Genomic DNA, 16,930 nt, shown 5'->3' with positions numbered 1-16,930 from the left:
AGGAGATGCTTGTTGTCTTGAGGCAAATTAGGGTGGATATATCCCTAGGGGTTCCCTTGGACGCTGCAGGAGGCAAGTGCAGAAAATGCAGGGGCCCCAGCAGGGATATTTTTATCATCCTTAGCGACAGGTGAGGTACTGGAGCAATGGATGATAGCCAAGGTTGTTCCACTGTTTTAGAAAGGCTCTGAGAATAAACCAGAAAATTACAGGGCAGTGAGCCTGACGTCAAGTAGTGGGAAAGTTATTGGAAGGTATTCTAAGGGACCAGATATCGAAGTATTGGGTAGACAAGGAATGATTAGGGATAGTCAACATTGTGGTGTGTGTGATTAGGGCATATATAATCAATCTTACAGAGTTTTTTGAGGAAGTTACCGGGAAAGCTGATGAAGAAAAGGCAGTGGATGTTGCCAACATGAACTTTAGCAATGCCTTTAACAAGGTCTCCCATGGGACACTGGTCAAGAAGGTTCAGTTGCTTTGCATTCAGGTTGAGGTAGTAAATAGGACTAGATACTGGCTTCACAGGAGAAGCCAGATGGCTGCCTCTCTGACTGGTGGCCTGGGACTAGTGGAGTACTGCAGGGTCCATTATTGCCTGTCATGTATATCAACGATCAGGATGATGCTGTAGCAAATTGGATCAGCCAATGGCGGATGACACAAGACTGGGAGTGTAGTAGACAGTGAGGAAGACTAGCAAAACTTTCAATTGGATCTGGACCAGCTGGAAAGACTTGAACTTTGGAAGGAGGGCACTGAGGAGTGCAGTAGAACAGAGGGATCTGGAAATACGAATCCAAAATTCCTTGAAAGTGGCAACACAAGTAGATAGGGACGTAAAGAGAGCTTTTAGCACACTGGCCTTCATAAATAAAGTACAGAGCAGAGAAGCTGGGATGTCATGCTGAAGTTGCATAAGACATTGGTGAGGCCCAATTTGGAACAATATATGCAATTCTGGTCAGCTAGAGTACCTACAGAAAATATAGATCAATAAGATTGAAAGAGAAAATTTACAAGGACATTGCTGAGCTTTGAAAACTTGAGTCACTGGGAAATGTGGAATAGGTTCGGACTTTATTCCTCAGAATGTAGAAGAATGAAAGTAGATTTGATAGATTACACAAATTTCTGAAGAGTATAGATAGGGTAAATACAAGCTGGCTTTTTCCACAGAGGCAGGGTGAGACTAGAACTAGAGGTCATGGGTTAAGGGTGAAAGATGAAATGTTTTAGGGAAGCATGAGGAAGAACTTCACTCAGAGGGTCATGAGTGTGGAATGAGACGTCAGCAGAAGTGATGGATATGGGTTTGATTGTAACACTTGGATTTGTACATTGAGGGGTATGAAGGGCTATGATCAATGAGGCTCGGCAGACTGATAGTTCTGCATAGGCCAGGTGGGCCAAAAGCCTGTTTCTGTGCCATAGCTTCCTATGAATGTGTAACAAAATGCCCCGATACTTGTACAAACGTTGCAAGAGACTTCGTGCCAGGAAATTCAAGTGATTTTTCCCATTATCTTAACAGTTATCTGTGGATTGGAGCTTCAATTGCAACACATTCAAACGAATACATACAAAGTGCATTCCATACAATAGCCAATGCAATAAATTCACATGTTTCACAAACTCTGCTTTCGAGATTTACTGTATTTAATTAAGCGATGCAGATGAATGACATTGCTTTTGTAAACTAATTGCTAAACCATGCAAACTTTAACTTTGAGCCATTCTACTGTATTTATAATTCTAATGTAGTAAAACTAGTCTGTTCACAAAAGTCAATTCATTACCATTCAAAGTCAAATTCTGTGCACTGGCAAGGTTTTGACGAAAGCGCTGAAGTGAAGTCCTTCCCCTTAATGCACAATGACGATATTTTTCGCTTGCGGAACTGTCTCTTCTCTCCCATGATGCAATGCTTATCCTAAAGAAAGACAAACTGATGGTGAGTATCCACAACCTAACACCTCAGAGAAATGACTCCACTCAGAGGAAGGCTATTGTGTGCTTCATATCTGTGTCAGTATTCTCAGTATCTGCTCTGCTTTCCTTCCAGCAATTTCAATTGCTAATGTCTCAGTGTTACCTTAACAAATTGATGCTATCCTTGAAAAATCAGTGTCACTCTAAATGCTGATTCCTGCTGTACTTGGATTTTTTTTCCATTAATACGCCCACATTTGATGTTAGGTTGACTGACCCAGCTAATCCTTCTCTCTCTCTCTTTACACAAAGCCTCCACTAATGCCAGGCTGAGGACCTGCTTCATAAAACCTCCAAGTATCTCACTAAACTGTCATACTTTTTCTTCTTTTTAAACTATGCCTACATTATGAAATATCGATAAGCATCCATTCTGCGATACTGTGGCGTGTTGCACTTTGGGAGATCAAACGTAAACATATGCTGTTAACAGCAGGAACCTTTGCAGTGGTGATATCCAGAGGGTTCTGTGGGTCCAAGTCCAAAACTCCCTGATAGTGGCTGCACAGGTTGATAGGGCGAAGAAGCTGCACGGTGGGCTTGCCTTCGGTAGGCAAGGCATTGATTTTCAGAGCCAGAAAACTACACTCAGTATTAGGTACACCTGTACCCGTTTGTTAACATAATGCAAATATCTAATCAGCTGATTCTGTGGCAACAACTCGATGCATAACAGCTCGCGGACATGGTCAAAAGGATGTTCAGGAACATCAGAACGGGGGAGAAGTGTGATCCAAGTGACTTTGACTATGGAGTGATTTTTGGGGCCAGAGCTGGTGGGCTTGAGTAGCTCAGAAACTGATGATCTGGGATTTTCACACACAGTTTCTAGTTATCAGAACATGCAGAGAATGAATAGAAAATGAACGAAAGGCAGAACAGTGGAGATGATTTATCAGTGAACGATAATTTACTGGTAAGCTGTAAAATAATGAGCCTCGAGGGTCATAAAACAAGAAAGAACAGATATGTAACAAGACAGGGTAACTGAAGGCTAGGAGCAACTGGATGAGGCTGGCTGGTTTTGAATGAGTGAACAAGGATTGGGAATGAGAGCTGGGTTGAAATGGGCTGGTGAGTTGGAAATGAGTGGCGGTGATTCCTGCTGGCTGGGTGGAGACTGGGAGGTGCCGGCCTACACAGGTCTGACAGGACCCTTCTCCCTCCTTCTGCTGGCACTCGACTGCCCAGGACAATCTAGATAGGATAGGTGGAACTCCTTGATAAGCAATGGATCTAAGATGAAACTGGACGGCACCCAAGACCTCTCCTCTGGGCCATACCCTTCCAGTCGACCAGGTATGGCACACCCAGTCCTCGACAACATGAATCCATCAACGGGCAAACCGTGTACACTGGACCACCTTCCACCACCCTGGGCTCCAGAGGTGCAGGCTCAGGTGAGCTGAGTGATCCATGAACAACAGGCTTGAGATAGGACATGAGGAAGGCAGGTGTGATCCTGAGGGGCAATGGCAACCAGAGGCAGTGAGTGATAGGTAATCTTAAAGGGACCAATGGACCAGAACAGGCGTTTGCAGGAGTCGGTGTGCAGGGAACAGCCAGACATGGTCCCCAGGCTGGAGGAATCTGGCTGAGCACTGATGGTGGTGACAATAAGCGTGGATGGCCCTCTGTGCCATCAGTGAACCAGAGCCCTGGTGACAGGACCTCCACAGGGAACAATGGGGGCTGGTAGCCATGAAGCACTTCAGAGGGTGGCAGACGAGGTGTGCAGATTGTGGGGACAGTTTGGCCCTGAGCAGATGCTACATCCATGTGGAAGGGATACAGACGGTGGAGCATCACAGACACTTCTCCACTTGCTGACTGTCCGTTGCTCTGCAGATGATAGCCAGAAGACAAATGCACTGAGGTGCCAGAAGCATGAGATTAATTGTGGGCCCCAGTTCGACACAATGGCCTGAAGGAAACGGTGGAGGTGAACTACATACAGGAGAGCCAAGTCTGTCATCTTAGCGACGGAAAGAAGTTTAAGGAGACCAATAAATTGGGCCACCTTGGAGAACCGGCCCGCTACTGTCACAATCACTGGAAGGTGGAAACCTGTCATGAAATCCATGCAATGTGAGACTACAGGTTTAGAGGAACCAGTAGAGGCCACAGAAGACCAGATGGTTTCTAGTTGGAGGAACTGGACTGGATACACTGAGGGCAGACAACAATGAATTGGCGTTTGTCTCTGATCAAGGTGAGCCACAGAACAGGCATTGCAGAAAATCCAGAGTCCATGGTCTGCCTGGATGGCTGGAGCGGAATGAAGCTGGACTGCCTCAGAGTGCACGGCTGCCATAACGAGTGTGTTGGCAGGAGCAGGCTTCCACTGTAGGGTCTGGTGGATTGGTTCGCAAGATGTCAGATGATCAGGGAGTTGATCTGGGAGGATAGAATGATGGGCTGAGAGTCAATCTCAGTTTCAGCTGAGGTGTCTGCCTTGGTGTTCTTGAAGTAAGAGAGAGTGAAGTTGAAATGCTCTAAGAAAAGGGCTGAGCGAGCCTGTCATGGGTTGAGTGATGGGCCTGTTGTATGGATATCAGGTTCTGGTGGTCCGCTCAGTCAGGAAGGGCTTGATGTTTCCCATCAGTCTCTATTCCTCCAAGACCCCTTTAATGGCAGGTAACTCCCTGTCTTCTGCATCATAACAGAGTTGTGTAGAGTTGAACCTGCATGAAAAGGCAGCATAAGGATGTGTCTTTTATTCAATGATGCACCTTTGTGCCATCATTTGATGGTCCAAATGGCCTAATTCTGCTCCTGTGCCTTATGGTCTAATAGGACAATGGAGATGAGATGGATAATAAATCAGCCATGATGGAAAGATGCCAGACTCAATGGGACAAATGGCCTAATCCTGACTTTATGTCTAATGGTCTTCCTGTCTGGCGCCAGAGCCCACATCAGCCGTGTCCACTTCTACCACAAAAGATCCAGAGAACGGAGAGGTGGTGAGCCGTCTCTGGAACTCCTCAAACCTGTGATCCACAACAGCAGACCAGGTCACCTGTGAGGTAGGTGAGAGGAGCGGCGATTTTCCTGGTGAAACAGTGGTAGAAGTCAGGGAAACCCAAGAAGCGCTGTAGCTATTGGAAAATCTGGAAGGCTTCACCAAGAATTTGTAGTGGCCAGTGGATGTTATGAATGCCGTCTTCCACTCATCTCCCCGGCAGTTGTGTGTACTCCATGGATCCAATCCGATGAAGATCAGGGCCTCGCAGATTGTTTCAAATATGTTATCCATCAAGGGGAGAAGGTAGTAGCTCTTATTTGTTGAGTCCACAATAGTCAATGTAGAGAGAGAGCCCCCATCTTTCTCCCTGACAAAGAAGAATTTAGCCAGGGAATGGGGATGGTCGAACAAAGTCCTGCTGAGGAGCTTCAGTGAGGTAGTCATTAATGGCCTGCATCTCAGGAGGGGAGAGGGAGAACTTTAGGGAAGGGTGGTGCCTGGCAAGAGATCGATTGTGCAGTCGCATTGTCTGAGAGGTGGCGGGGTGCTAGCTTCTCTCTTACTGAAGGCCGTGACTAAGTTGTGATATTCCTGTGCGGTTTTGGTGAGTTCAAGCATTTCGTCGGTCTCCATGAAATCAACTGAGGTTGCAGGCAGGTGGGCCCCCAGCTTAGCAGTTCACGGATGACCAAGCGAAGCGAGGGTCGTGAGAGAAGAGCCGGTGGTAACCCAAGATGAGAGGAGTATTGGGTGAGTCAATAAGGAGGAATTGGATGGACTCATGGTGCTCTCTGATGCTCTCCCACATGTTGATGATGTGTTCCTGCAGCCTGACATGGATCTAGGAATGGAACTGGGATCCTGGCTGATGATCTGGTTCCATGAGACGTTTGTCAATTCGGGGGTCAGAGTGATGAGGCTTTTGAAGTTGGTGGGTGTCTCCTGGGTAGGCAGCTCATCTTTCAAGCATTCTGAGAGGCCGTGATGGTAATGGGCCATGTGCAATTCTGCATTCCAGCCCCACTCTGCCATGAAGGTCCAGAACTGCGTGGTGTGACAGCAGTGAGCAGGTGAAGTATCTGACTGACTGTCCCCCTTCCACTTCCCAGATGGTCAAAAACCTGACAGTAAATTCCTTATATTTATTGAAAGTGGTGGTTTTATTGTCCCAGTTAGTGGTGGCCCAGGTCAGAGCTTGCCCAGTCAGGAGCGAGACAACGAGGGCAATTTTGGCTTGGTCCATACAATATAGAGATGGCTGGAGCTCAAAGTGGGAGGGACATTGCGTCATCAGGTTGGGGATCCAGCGAAGCATTTGGGCATTGAATCTGGTGCTCTGAGGGGGGAGGTTGACTGGATCAAGACGGAGAGTAGTGAGCAGATAGTCAATGGTTTCCTGCTGCTTCGGGATCATGTGCTCATGCAGATGGATGAATTCCTCTGGGTGAGCTACACCGTTGGATCAATCGTTGGTTCACTCATCCCGTAAGGAGATGTAGAGGAGACCTGACCCAGACACAGAGCAGCGGAGATGTTTTAACAGTAAACAATATTTAAAATGAAACTGCAAAATAACGAACCATCAAGGGCTACAAAACAAGACAGAACAGTTATGTAACATGACGAGGCAACAAGGTAACTGAAAACATGGAGCTGGCTGCTTCAATGAGTGAACAAGGATTGTAGATGAGAGTTGGATTTAATTAGGCTGGTGATGAATTGGAAGTGAATGGGGGAGAGTGCCTGTGCACACCTGACACTAAAACTCACAAACACGAGGAAATCTGCAGATGCTGGAAATTCAAGCAATACACACAAAATGCTGGTGGACGCAGTAGGCCAGGCAGCATCTGTAGGGAGAAGTACTGTCGACGTTTTGGGTTCTGTTGGAGAAAACGCCTGATCTATTTATTTTGAGATGTAACGCAGAACAGGCCCTTTGAGCTGTGCTGACAGCAACCTGCTTAATCACGGGCCAATTTACAATGACCAATTAACCTCCTGACTCATACGTCTTTGGACTGTAGGAGGAAACATGAGCACCCAGAGGAAACCCACATATTCCACAGGGAGGACATGCAGACTCCTTACAGAGGACGCCGGGACTGAACTCCAAACATTGGTATCCTGAGCTGCAAAAGCTTCACGCTGACTGCTGCACCACCGTGGTGTCCTTGGTAGTGACAGGTCAGAGGAGAATGGCCAGAGAGGGTCAAGCTGACAGGAAGGCGAGAGTAACTCGAGTAACGACAGGTTACAACAATGGTGTGCAGAAGAGCATCTCTGAACACACAACACAACAAACCATGAAGTGAATGGGCTACAGCAGCAGGAGACTGCACCAGGTTTCTCTCCTGTACCTAATAACATGGCTTCTGAGTGTAGGTACGTTGCAGCTTTATCAAATACAGACTGGTCAGGGTGCCCCATTAGAGGAAGGATGTGGAGGCTTCGTAGAGAGTGCAGAAGAGGATGCTCCTTGGATTAGAGGGCATGTGCTTTAAGAAGTTGGACAGGATTGCGTTATTTTCTCTAAAGCAGCAGAGGCTGATGGGAGGCCTGATAGAAGATTACGAAGGGCATAGACAGTGCAGGCAGCCATATCTTTTTCCCAGGGTGAAGGTGGGTAAATTCAAAGAGGATGTGCAGGGCAAGCTTCTTTACACAGAGAGTGGTGGGTGCGTGGAATGCGCTACCACGGTGGAAGTAGAGGAAAATCCAAGAGCAGGCTCTTAGGTAGATACATGAATGTGCAAAGAGTAGAGGGATAGAAGAGATTGGTTAGGCATTTAATTACTAGCTTAACTAGATCAGCACCGAAGGGCCTGTTCCCATACTGTACTCCCCTATGTCAATGTTCCATGTTAAGTTCAAAGTTCACAGTAAATTTATTATTGGAGTATATATACCATATACAACCTTTAGATTCATCATCTTGCCGATACCCACAGGAAAACAAAGACATACAATAGAATCCATCAAAAAACCACACAGAACCAAGACTGACAAACGTTCAATGTTCACGAGAAGACAAACCACGTAAATAACACAAAGTACTTCAGAAGGTGAGCTGCGGAGTTCCTGACAGTGTGTCCACAGGCTACAGAGTCCGTTCAGCACTGAGGTCATTGAAACCTATTCAGGAGCACAATGGTTGCAGGGCAACAAGTGTTCCTGAACCTGGTGATGAGGGATCCAGGATTCCTGTGCGTCCAGCCCACTGGTAGCAGCCAAATTCCTGAGTCAACCTTGTTGAGTCCTTCAGGAGATGGTACAATCACTAGTTCATTTAGACTGTTCAAAAGCACATTTCTTAAAGGGAAATTACACAAACTGCAGATCGCAGCGATCATAGTTTAAAAGAGTAAATTTAGTAGTTTTGTGAATCGCTTGCAAAACATCACTGTATATCACCAGCACCATCTTGGTTTGTGCATTTTTGTGCACTAACAGGCAGAAGGATGTGTTTTCCATAATGTTCCTAACATATGGATGCAATTACAAAGAAGGCACAACAGCCACTATATTCCATTTGGAGTTTGGGAAATGGCTTGTCACCAAAGATACTGGCAAATTTCTGCAGATGTACCATGGAGAGCGTTCTAGCTGGTTGCATCATGGTCTGGTACGAAGGGAGGGGTGACTGCGCAGAATCACAAAAGGCAGCAGAAACTCAGCCAGCTCCATCATGGGCACTAGCCTCCCCAGCATCCAGGACACCTTCAAAAGGCGATGACTCGTAAAGGTGGCATCCATCATTCAGGACATGCCCTCTTCTCATTGCTACCATCAAAGAGGAGGTACAGGAACCTGAAGACACACACTCAGTGTTTCAGAAACAACTTCTTCCCCTCTGCCATCAGGTTTCTGAATGGACAATGAACCCATGAAGACTACCTCATGATTTTTTCCCCTCGCTCCTTGCGATATTTATTTAGTTTAATTTTATTTCTATCTACATATTGTAATTTATAGATTTTATTATTATGTATTGCAATGTACTACAACAAATTTCACGACATTTGCCCGTAATCTTAAACCTGATTCTGAAGTGTTAATAGACTTTGCAATCAAAGACTATTAACACTATGAGGAATGCTTTATGGATTTATTGAAATAATATTGAGAACTAATTGAAGACACTTGAAAACTAAAGCAGCTTTCCAAAGTTTGGTTCTGTGAACATGGTGCAAGCTAAATTTTCACCACACAACTGCAAAGCATATCACAGGGGCCTTGCCTGAAATCACAGGAATGACCTTTAACAGAGGTTTTGTTTTTGTTACTTACAGACGGGCAGCTCCAGATACAGTGAAATCAGCACTACTCTCAGCCTGGCAAGAACAACTGTTGCTACTGTTTTGATGTGTGTGCCATCAAAGTGAAATGAGCCCCCAAATATTAAATGGGAATGATAAGAACAAACAGCTGCAAACACAGCGTAAAATATTTTATGTCTAAAAATGCAAGTGTTTGTATAAAACTTTGCTTGTGGGTATACATGTCAGTTAACTTGGACACCGACTTTGTGAAAGTACCAATCTCCAGCATCAAACTGTCACAAATGATAATGGAAAAAGAACATCTTTTGCACTTAAAATTCTTTATCTATTTTGACAATTTTATGTAAATTCGGAAATTAAAGTACAATCACAGTCTATTTCACTGACAATGATGTACCGGTATGAATTACTATGCATTTACATTATTCATTGACACAGTAAATCTTGAACTCCGAAGTGATATCCACATCTGTTAGAGGTGCAGCAAAAGCTGCCAGTAATAATGATTAATAGAAAGTTTTGATGATTATTCTGCCACTTAAATAATGGGTTTTTTAATAAATTGTAATATTCATTTACAGTGACTACATCAGGAGCAATTCTGATGTAGTGCAATGGTGTAAAATAGGCAATATTGACTCTCAATGTTTCACTGTCGTTGCTGAATTTGTAAATTGAATATTTTTGTATATTTACCGTAGATTCCGGATTTTAAGCCGCTACTTTTTTCCCACATTTTGAACAGCTTTGAACTTTGCGGCCTTTAATAATTTTTTTTCATGCCGCCGAAAACATTTTGCCTCGTAACAGTAGACCAATAAAATTGATGAGTAGTTCACAGAGGTCCAATGAAATTGTACGATAAATCAAGCGCACTTTCACAATTAAATTATTGTAAATCAGTCATTTGTACTCACCCTCATCAACATGGAAAACACTCGAAGAAAAGCATTGTGCTGTCTTTATGGCAGTTATTTAGTTTATAATATTTTCGCTTAGTAATTCATTTTCTAGTTAAAGTTAGAAGAGTTTTAACTATATTTGTTTTCTGTACTACATCGCGGGATGCTATGACGTCACACCCGGTTTCGCCGCGTCTTGTGGGATACCGGTTTGCGATAAACGGGAAGGAGGGGGCGAGCGGCATTGGATCTGAGCGAATGCTGCTTTTAAATGCCGTTTGCGATAAACGGGACGGCGGGGGGAGCGGCGGAGCGAAAACGCTGCTTTTAAGTTAAAGGCGATCAATAACTTTTCCTGGTAGGCTGCAGTATATATATTTTTTACCAGTCGTTAGGAGATATTGGAATGTTGTTCAGTAAAGTATACACAACGTATATTTAAAAGTAGCCGCGTTACGGGCACGGTTCGAAAAAAAGCATTTGCAATATGTATTTGTTTTTGTTACCATATGGATTTAATTAAAAGTTAAAAAATCCTCACGTGTAATATCTTTCTGTGTAAATATCTCATATTACAACGTGGGACACCTGCGGCCGAAAATCCGGTGCGGCCGAAAATCCGGTGCGGCCTTTACAAGTAAAAAATTGATTTTATTTCTAAAATTAGAGCCAGCGGCTTTTAATCAGGTGCGCTCTGTAGTCCGGAATCTACGGTATATGTTTTTAAAAGTGTCCTACTATAAAAACCTAATGGCTTGAATCGAAGATGCCCTTAGAAGGTTGGCAAATATCAGAACACATTCATTTTCTCAGTTAACTGCTTCTGCCTGACTTACGATGGAACTCCATTTTGCTTTAGGGACATTTTATTTATCCTCCTGGTTATCAAAAGTCTATCTCCTAAATTTAAAATTAATAATTGACCTGACATCACTTGCCATTAGCTAATTAATTCTGCAGGATCCATCCTTCTTGCCCTCAAGAAAACTTATCATCTTTACTCAGAAATATATAACTGGGCTGTGCTCCCTAATTCTCAGCTGACTTTAGTTTTATATAAAAATAACAATGGTTTATGATATTGGAGTGTGTATCAGACATTCACATGCAATATCTTTATTTCTCTGTTTCACTCTGCAATACCTGATTCATTAGGTCCCAGGAGTCATAGTCATTGGGCGAACACTGTCTGCGGAACAATGGTCTGAAGTCTACTTTTACCAGTTCCCAATCTGAGCGGAAGCTGACGTGACCAAAGATCCTGCAACAGAGACAGAATCCAAACACTTCAGAACATTAACAACACAATATCCCTTGGAGCCAAATTCACTAATGGCCCTAAATGAGTGTGTATGTGACATACGAGTAACTTCAATTTCAGACCATTATGTCTGCACTACCATAAGCTGGTTATAGCTTGTAGCTGCAGCTTTTGATGCAAGGTATGAGCCAGCATATGGCTTGATGGGCCAAATGGCCTAATTCCACTCCTATCACTTGTGGTCCTCATACTATCTGTTCTTTATACAACTGCTACTGTCAGGTAGCTAAGAGTGGCTTCAAAACATATCGATAAGTTCACACAAGGTTAGTAAAAAATCTTCAATTGCCATGTTACATGTTCACACCGCTGTCTGTAAGAAGTTTTTACATTCTCCCCATGACTGCACGGTTTTCCTCTGGGTGATGCAGTTTCCTATCACAGTCCAAAGTCATACCGGTTGGTAGATTGATTGGACATTGTAAATTGTCCCATGGTTAGGCTCAGATTAAATCGGGGGTTGTTTGAAGGGCCAGTTCCTCACAGCATCTCAATAAATTAATAACACTATAACCTGCACACTGCTTAACAACTCACATTATCGTTCACTGTGAAAATAAAAACAAACTGCCAATGCTGCAGGCATTCAGGATCTTTGATCTGAAATGTTAACTCTGTTTCTCCTTCCAAAGATAATGTCTGACTACTGACCACTCCCTGTTCTTGGTTCATACTGCATTTTGGCCTTTAGCTCCCACAACCCCAAAACCCACACTTATTTTTACAGCTAGTCACCACCAGCTTTTCAGTCATTACAGTCTAAAGAGCCAATTTATTATATTCATTGGCTTGCTTCTAACTCCTACAGGACGAAGTGGTGCAAGAGCAGTTAATGTGTGAAAGACATATGGATCTTAACCACACAGAGAAAATGGGCTTGGGAAGAAGTCTGGGACATAGCCAGGCATGGGTGGATTGTAGTAGCAGGCTAATGCGTTAGTATGTTTAATGAAATGCTCGGGATATCAGCAGTAAAACTGAAAACCAGTGGAGCATGGATGAGTCAAGTGGCATCCTTGCACAGACTCTTTACTTTTAAATATTAACCTTTGTTTCTCTTTTCACAAATGCTACCTGACCTGCTTAGGTACCTCCTGCATTTTCAGGTTTTGCTTCAGATTTCTAGTGGCTACCACCTTCCCAACAATTACTAACATTGCTAAAATAACAATGGTTTTGCCAGATACAAATCTACCATGTTCCCTCAGGCTCTGTTGGATGTGTAACCCCACCAATGCCATCCTTCCAGTGCCCTTTCGTCAACCTTTGCTTTCCCTGCTTGTAAGTCTCTGGTGAAAGAAATCACTTTAATTAGCTCTCGACAAACACAGATCAGCTTTGACTTCCCTTTTATGCATCAATGGGCAGCAGTCTATAAATCTCTTCAAGTATTTTCAACTCCAAACTAGAATTATCTCAACAAGTATGAAAGTCATAGTCATAATGATCCTGATACCCACCAACAATCTGGTCCTCACCTGCTCAGCAGCTATCATTGTGACAGAAATAGATGACAGATTTAGCAATACAGTTGGCCCTCCTTATCCGCGGGGGATTGGTTCCGGCATCCCCCGTGGATACCAAAAATCACGGATGCTCAAGTCACTTATTTAACCTGTCTTAGTGTGGTGGTCTTTAGGACCCAGCGGAACCCTGGACTTTATTTAACCTGTCTCAGTGAGCTGGACATTAGGACCCAGTGCAGCTCTGAATCCACAACATTTCTGTTCACAAAAATAATCACAATCACGATTGAAAATAAGGTGGAAGTAATAAAGCAATCAGAAAGAGGTGAAACGCCATCGGTCATTGGAAAAGCGTTAGGCTACTGTCGGTCAATGATCAGAACAATTTTAATACAGCATGTGAAAGGCCCTGCCCCGATGAAAGCTACAATTATTACTCAGCAACGCAGTGGTTTAATTATTGAAATACGTATATTTCTTAAGTTTTATATGCATAGAAAGGAAAAATATATACTATATACTAAGAAAAACATTTTACTAACTGACGCTAAATAATACTGGATGTACCTGTTCCGACTTCAATAAAGACGGACTCAGGAATGGTACTCGTTCAAAACCTGGGGACTGCCTGTACTTTTAAATAATCTCTGGATTACTTATAAAACCTAATACAATGTAAATTCTATGCAAATAGTTGTTATACTGCATTGTTTAGGGAAAAATGACAAGAAAAACAATAGTCTGTACATGCTCTCAAACAACGAGTGCTGGAGAGAGAACTTCCGTGTTTTCCCGATCCACGGTTAGTTGAATCCGCGCATGCAGTATCTGTGGATAAGGAGGGACGACTGTACACACAAAATACTGGAGGAACTCAGCAGTCCAGGCAACATCTATGGAAAAGAACAAACAGTCGACGTTTCGGGCCAAGAACCTTCATCAGTCTTGAAGAAGGGTCTCGGCCAGAATGTTGACTGTTTACTCTCTCCATTAGCTGCTGTCTGGACTGCAGAGTTCCTCCAGCATTTTGTGTGTGTTGCTTAGATTTTCAGCATCTGCAGATTTTCACATGACAAATTTAGCAAGGCCATCTTTACATGTATCTTTAAACGTTCGTATGAGAGAACAGTTCCCTCCCTGTTCACCCTGCAAAGACCCTTTCTCCCTTTTTTCCACCTTGCTGCTCATGATCTTATCCTTGTGCATCAAAGGAGAATGTTGAGCAATGCAGCTGTGCTTTGAACAATGGATGAGAACAGGCCATGAAGTTGGGCTGAAGTTCTTCAGAACTTGCCAAGCCAGGTTCTGTAAACGCTAGCAATTTTAAATATTGAAGAAAGCACCGAATACACAGGATTGAGTCACCATTCAATAAATCAGTCAGCAATCATCTTACAACCAGTTATTGATCGTATTAATGGTGATGGTGCAGGGTTCCTCTTGCTGCTGTATTGCAACTGTGATCAATTGTGCAGGACAAAGCACCAAATGACCAGTTGTACACTTCCATTAAATAACAGTTATCACATAATCATCCCTTCATCATTGAGACTACCTGGCACAACTTATGCCAAAACATCTGTGCGCATGCATAGAACACACCCTTGGAACCACTTCCACAGCCTCAATGCACGAAGACTCTTTCTATGGCAACAATAATTTGGATTTAGCCCTTACATAAGGCTGGTTTTGAAATAAACGAGTAATTATGCATCCAGCAAATTATACACGCTAAAATGTAAAAGATAAATGGAATGGAAAACCCACAACTTGCTTCCATTTCTTTCTCAAGCTTACAGTAAGAGATAATTTTTTCCAACAACATAATCACAACCCTGTTCTGGAAAATAGATGTAACTAATAATCACAAGTAAAGCAACAACTTTGTAGTCCTGCTGGCCTTTGAAGAAGTATCGTTGATCTGTAGGCTTTCAAGGGCCTGAAAAAAAAAATTCCTTTCTATCCCCCTCCTCACGCACTTTGGCGTGGAAGATGTAGCACATCTGGTGTAACTGAAAATGTTTCAGCATTAAAACCAAATAGTTGAGATTGTTTGAAACAGAAAGTAGGTTAGAATGAATTTTTAAAAAGATTAATAATATTGCTTAGATTTTACTCTATCACATAATATTCTTGTGTTGATAAAAAAGCAGGCTTCATTACTCCTCAAATATACGGGGAGCATTAACAGGGAGGAGGATACACTGTACAGTCTTCTCAACAATGGGTGGCTCTTTACATGTCCTCTCTATGGTCTGCAGCAAACTCACTGAAAAGTTGTTTAGTATCTCACAAGTTGTCCTTGAAATTTAAATTTTTTGAAGAACTTTAGGAAATGGGCTGTACCAGTTCACTTATTTGAATGAACTTATGCATTTTACCCACATTCCACTTGGGGGAGATAATAATCCACAGGAAGCAATTGCCTATGTATCAGGCTCTTGTAAAGATGATCAAGAATACTGACAAATGAAAGAGAATTAAACTTGTCTATGTACAACACAATTACTGTCATCACATGCTGAGGAGTTTAATTCCACCCACTGGCCAATGGGTCCATTATGGGGAGCATCTTCCACTAGCAGTAAATCTATTTCTACTTGGATCTCATTCTCTGCCCATTATATTGATACAGTAATCTTTACCCTAAACGCGTGGCTTTTCCTGTGTGCTTCAATCTTACCCTACTCAGGCTAAATTGACAAATTCCTCAGCTGAAATCCACACTGAGAAAAGCCCTGCAGTCTTAGTCTTTCTGAACAAAATCGGATCATGTTGTGGGTCTATTCCATTCAAAGTGACTGACATCTCGCTGGCGATGATTGAAGTCTAGATACCAACACATCACAGCAATAAGTAGTTATTTTCTTCTCAAGTAACAAATGAATAACTGCTGCCAGTTGACTTTCAATAATTAAAAATGTCCATTCTGAGGAATGCTCATTCTTCCTCACAGATGCTATCTGACCTGCTGAGCATTTGCGGCATTTTCTACTTCTCTTTCAGCTTTGCAGCATCTGCCTTTAGACTGCAGTTATCTTTTCTAATCTTGTGATGTTCTGTTGTGTTTTACAGTCATCAAGGTCTTATAGAAAACGTTTTATAGAAAGTGCAGCAACATGGATCAAGCTACCAAAAGCACCAATATAATTGTTAAGTAATCTCTTTTACTGATATGCATTAAGGAATAAATATTGTCCAGATAATTTGCAATAATTCCCTCTCCCACCTTCAAAATAGTGGCATGTGAACTTGCACATTATGACTAGGTCAAACGGGGGCTCCTTTAACTTTTTTTTCTGAAAGTTATTGTTTGCAATAACCATATAACAATCACAGCACGGAAACAGGCCATTCCGGCCCTCCTAGTCCGTGCCGAACTCTTAATCTCACCTAGTCCCACCTACCCGCACTCAGCCCATAACCCTCCACTCTTTTCCTGTCCATATACCTATCCAATTTTACCTTAAATGACACAACTGAACTGGCCTCTACTACTTCTACAGGAAGCTCATTCCACACAGCTAACACTCTCTGAGTAAAGAAATACCCCCTCATGTTTCCCTTAAACTTTTGCCCCCTAACTCTCAAATCATGTCCTCTCATTTGAATAAATATAATAGTTTAAAGTCTCTCAATTTTTACCATTAATTTAGCTCCTTACATTCTATAAATAAATCTATCCATTAATTATTAAACACTATCTTGCTGCCATTGTTCATTTTTGCTGTTGTTCACCTCTCCAATCTCAAACCCACTTCCTGCTGCTTTCATTGAACAGAGGTCCATTAGCAAAACCGTTTTCACACCTGTGAGTTGCTCTGCTACTCGGCTGAGGTGGGAAACGATTGCTTTCATTGTTATCTGGTTGATAACTTAGTGTCAAAACCCATAGACAACTGCCAGCCTGTGTTTGCCAGTGTGGGTTAGCAATTATTTTAATATTTAATGTTAAAGTATTAATGAGTGGTGGACTGCACATTACTACTGCTACT

The 16,930-nt window shown here is 42.8% G+C and overlaps 1 protein-coding gene across 3 annotated transcripts in view; it reads right to left on the bottom strand.

Moving 5' to 3' along the window:
* The window catches only part of sorcs2 (sortilin-related VPS10 domain containing receptor 2), an 893,773-nt gene that overhangs the window by 78,454 nt on the left and 798,389 nt on the right, over nucleotides 1-16,930 (bottom strand). For all 3 annotated transcript variants that reach the window (XR_012098663.1, XM_073043099.1, XM_073043098.1), the window contains exons 15-16: nucleotides 11,292-11,409; nucleotides 1,803-1,936 (exon numbers count right to left, since the gene is read on the bottom strand). Coding sequence is in view for 2 of the 3 variants with exons in the window: in XM_073043099.1 (XP_072899200.1) it covers nucleotides 1,803-1,936; nucleotides 11,292-11,409 (252 nt within the window). In the remaining variant the exon portion in view is untranslated. The remainder of the gene's footprint in view (nucleotides 1-1,802; nucleotides 1,937-11,291; nucleotides 11,410-16,930) is intronic.

The sequence above is a fragment of the Hemitrygon akajei genome, chromosome 4 (genome assembly GCF_048418815.1).
Source record: "Hemitrygon akajei chromosome 4, sHemAka1.3, whole genome shotgun sequence".
Taxonomy (NCBI): Eukaryota; Metazoa; Chordata; class Chondrichthyes; order Myliobatiformes; family Dasyatidae; genus Hemitrygon; species Hemitrygon akajei.
Note: the sequence above shows the minus strand (reverse complement) of the source record. Positions and strands in the feature narration are given on the sequence as shown.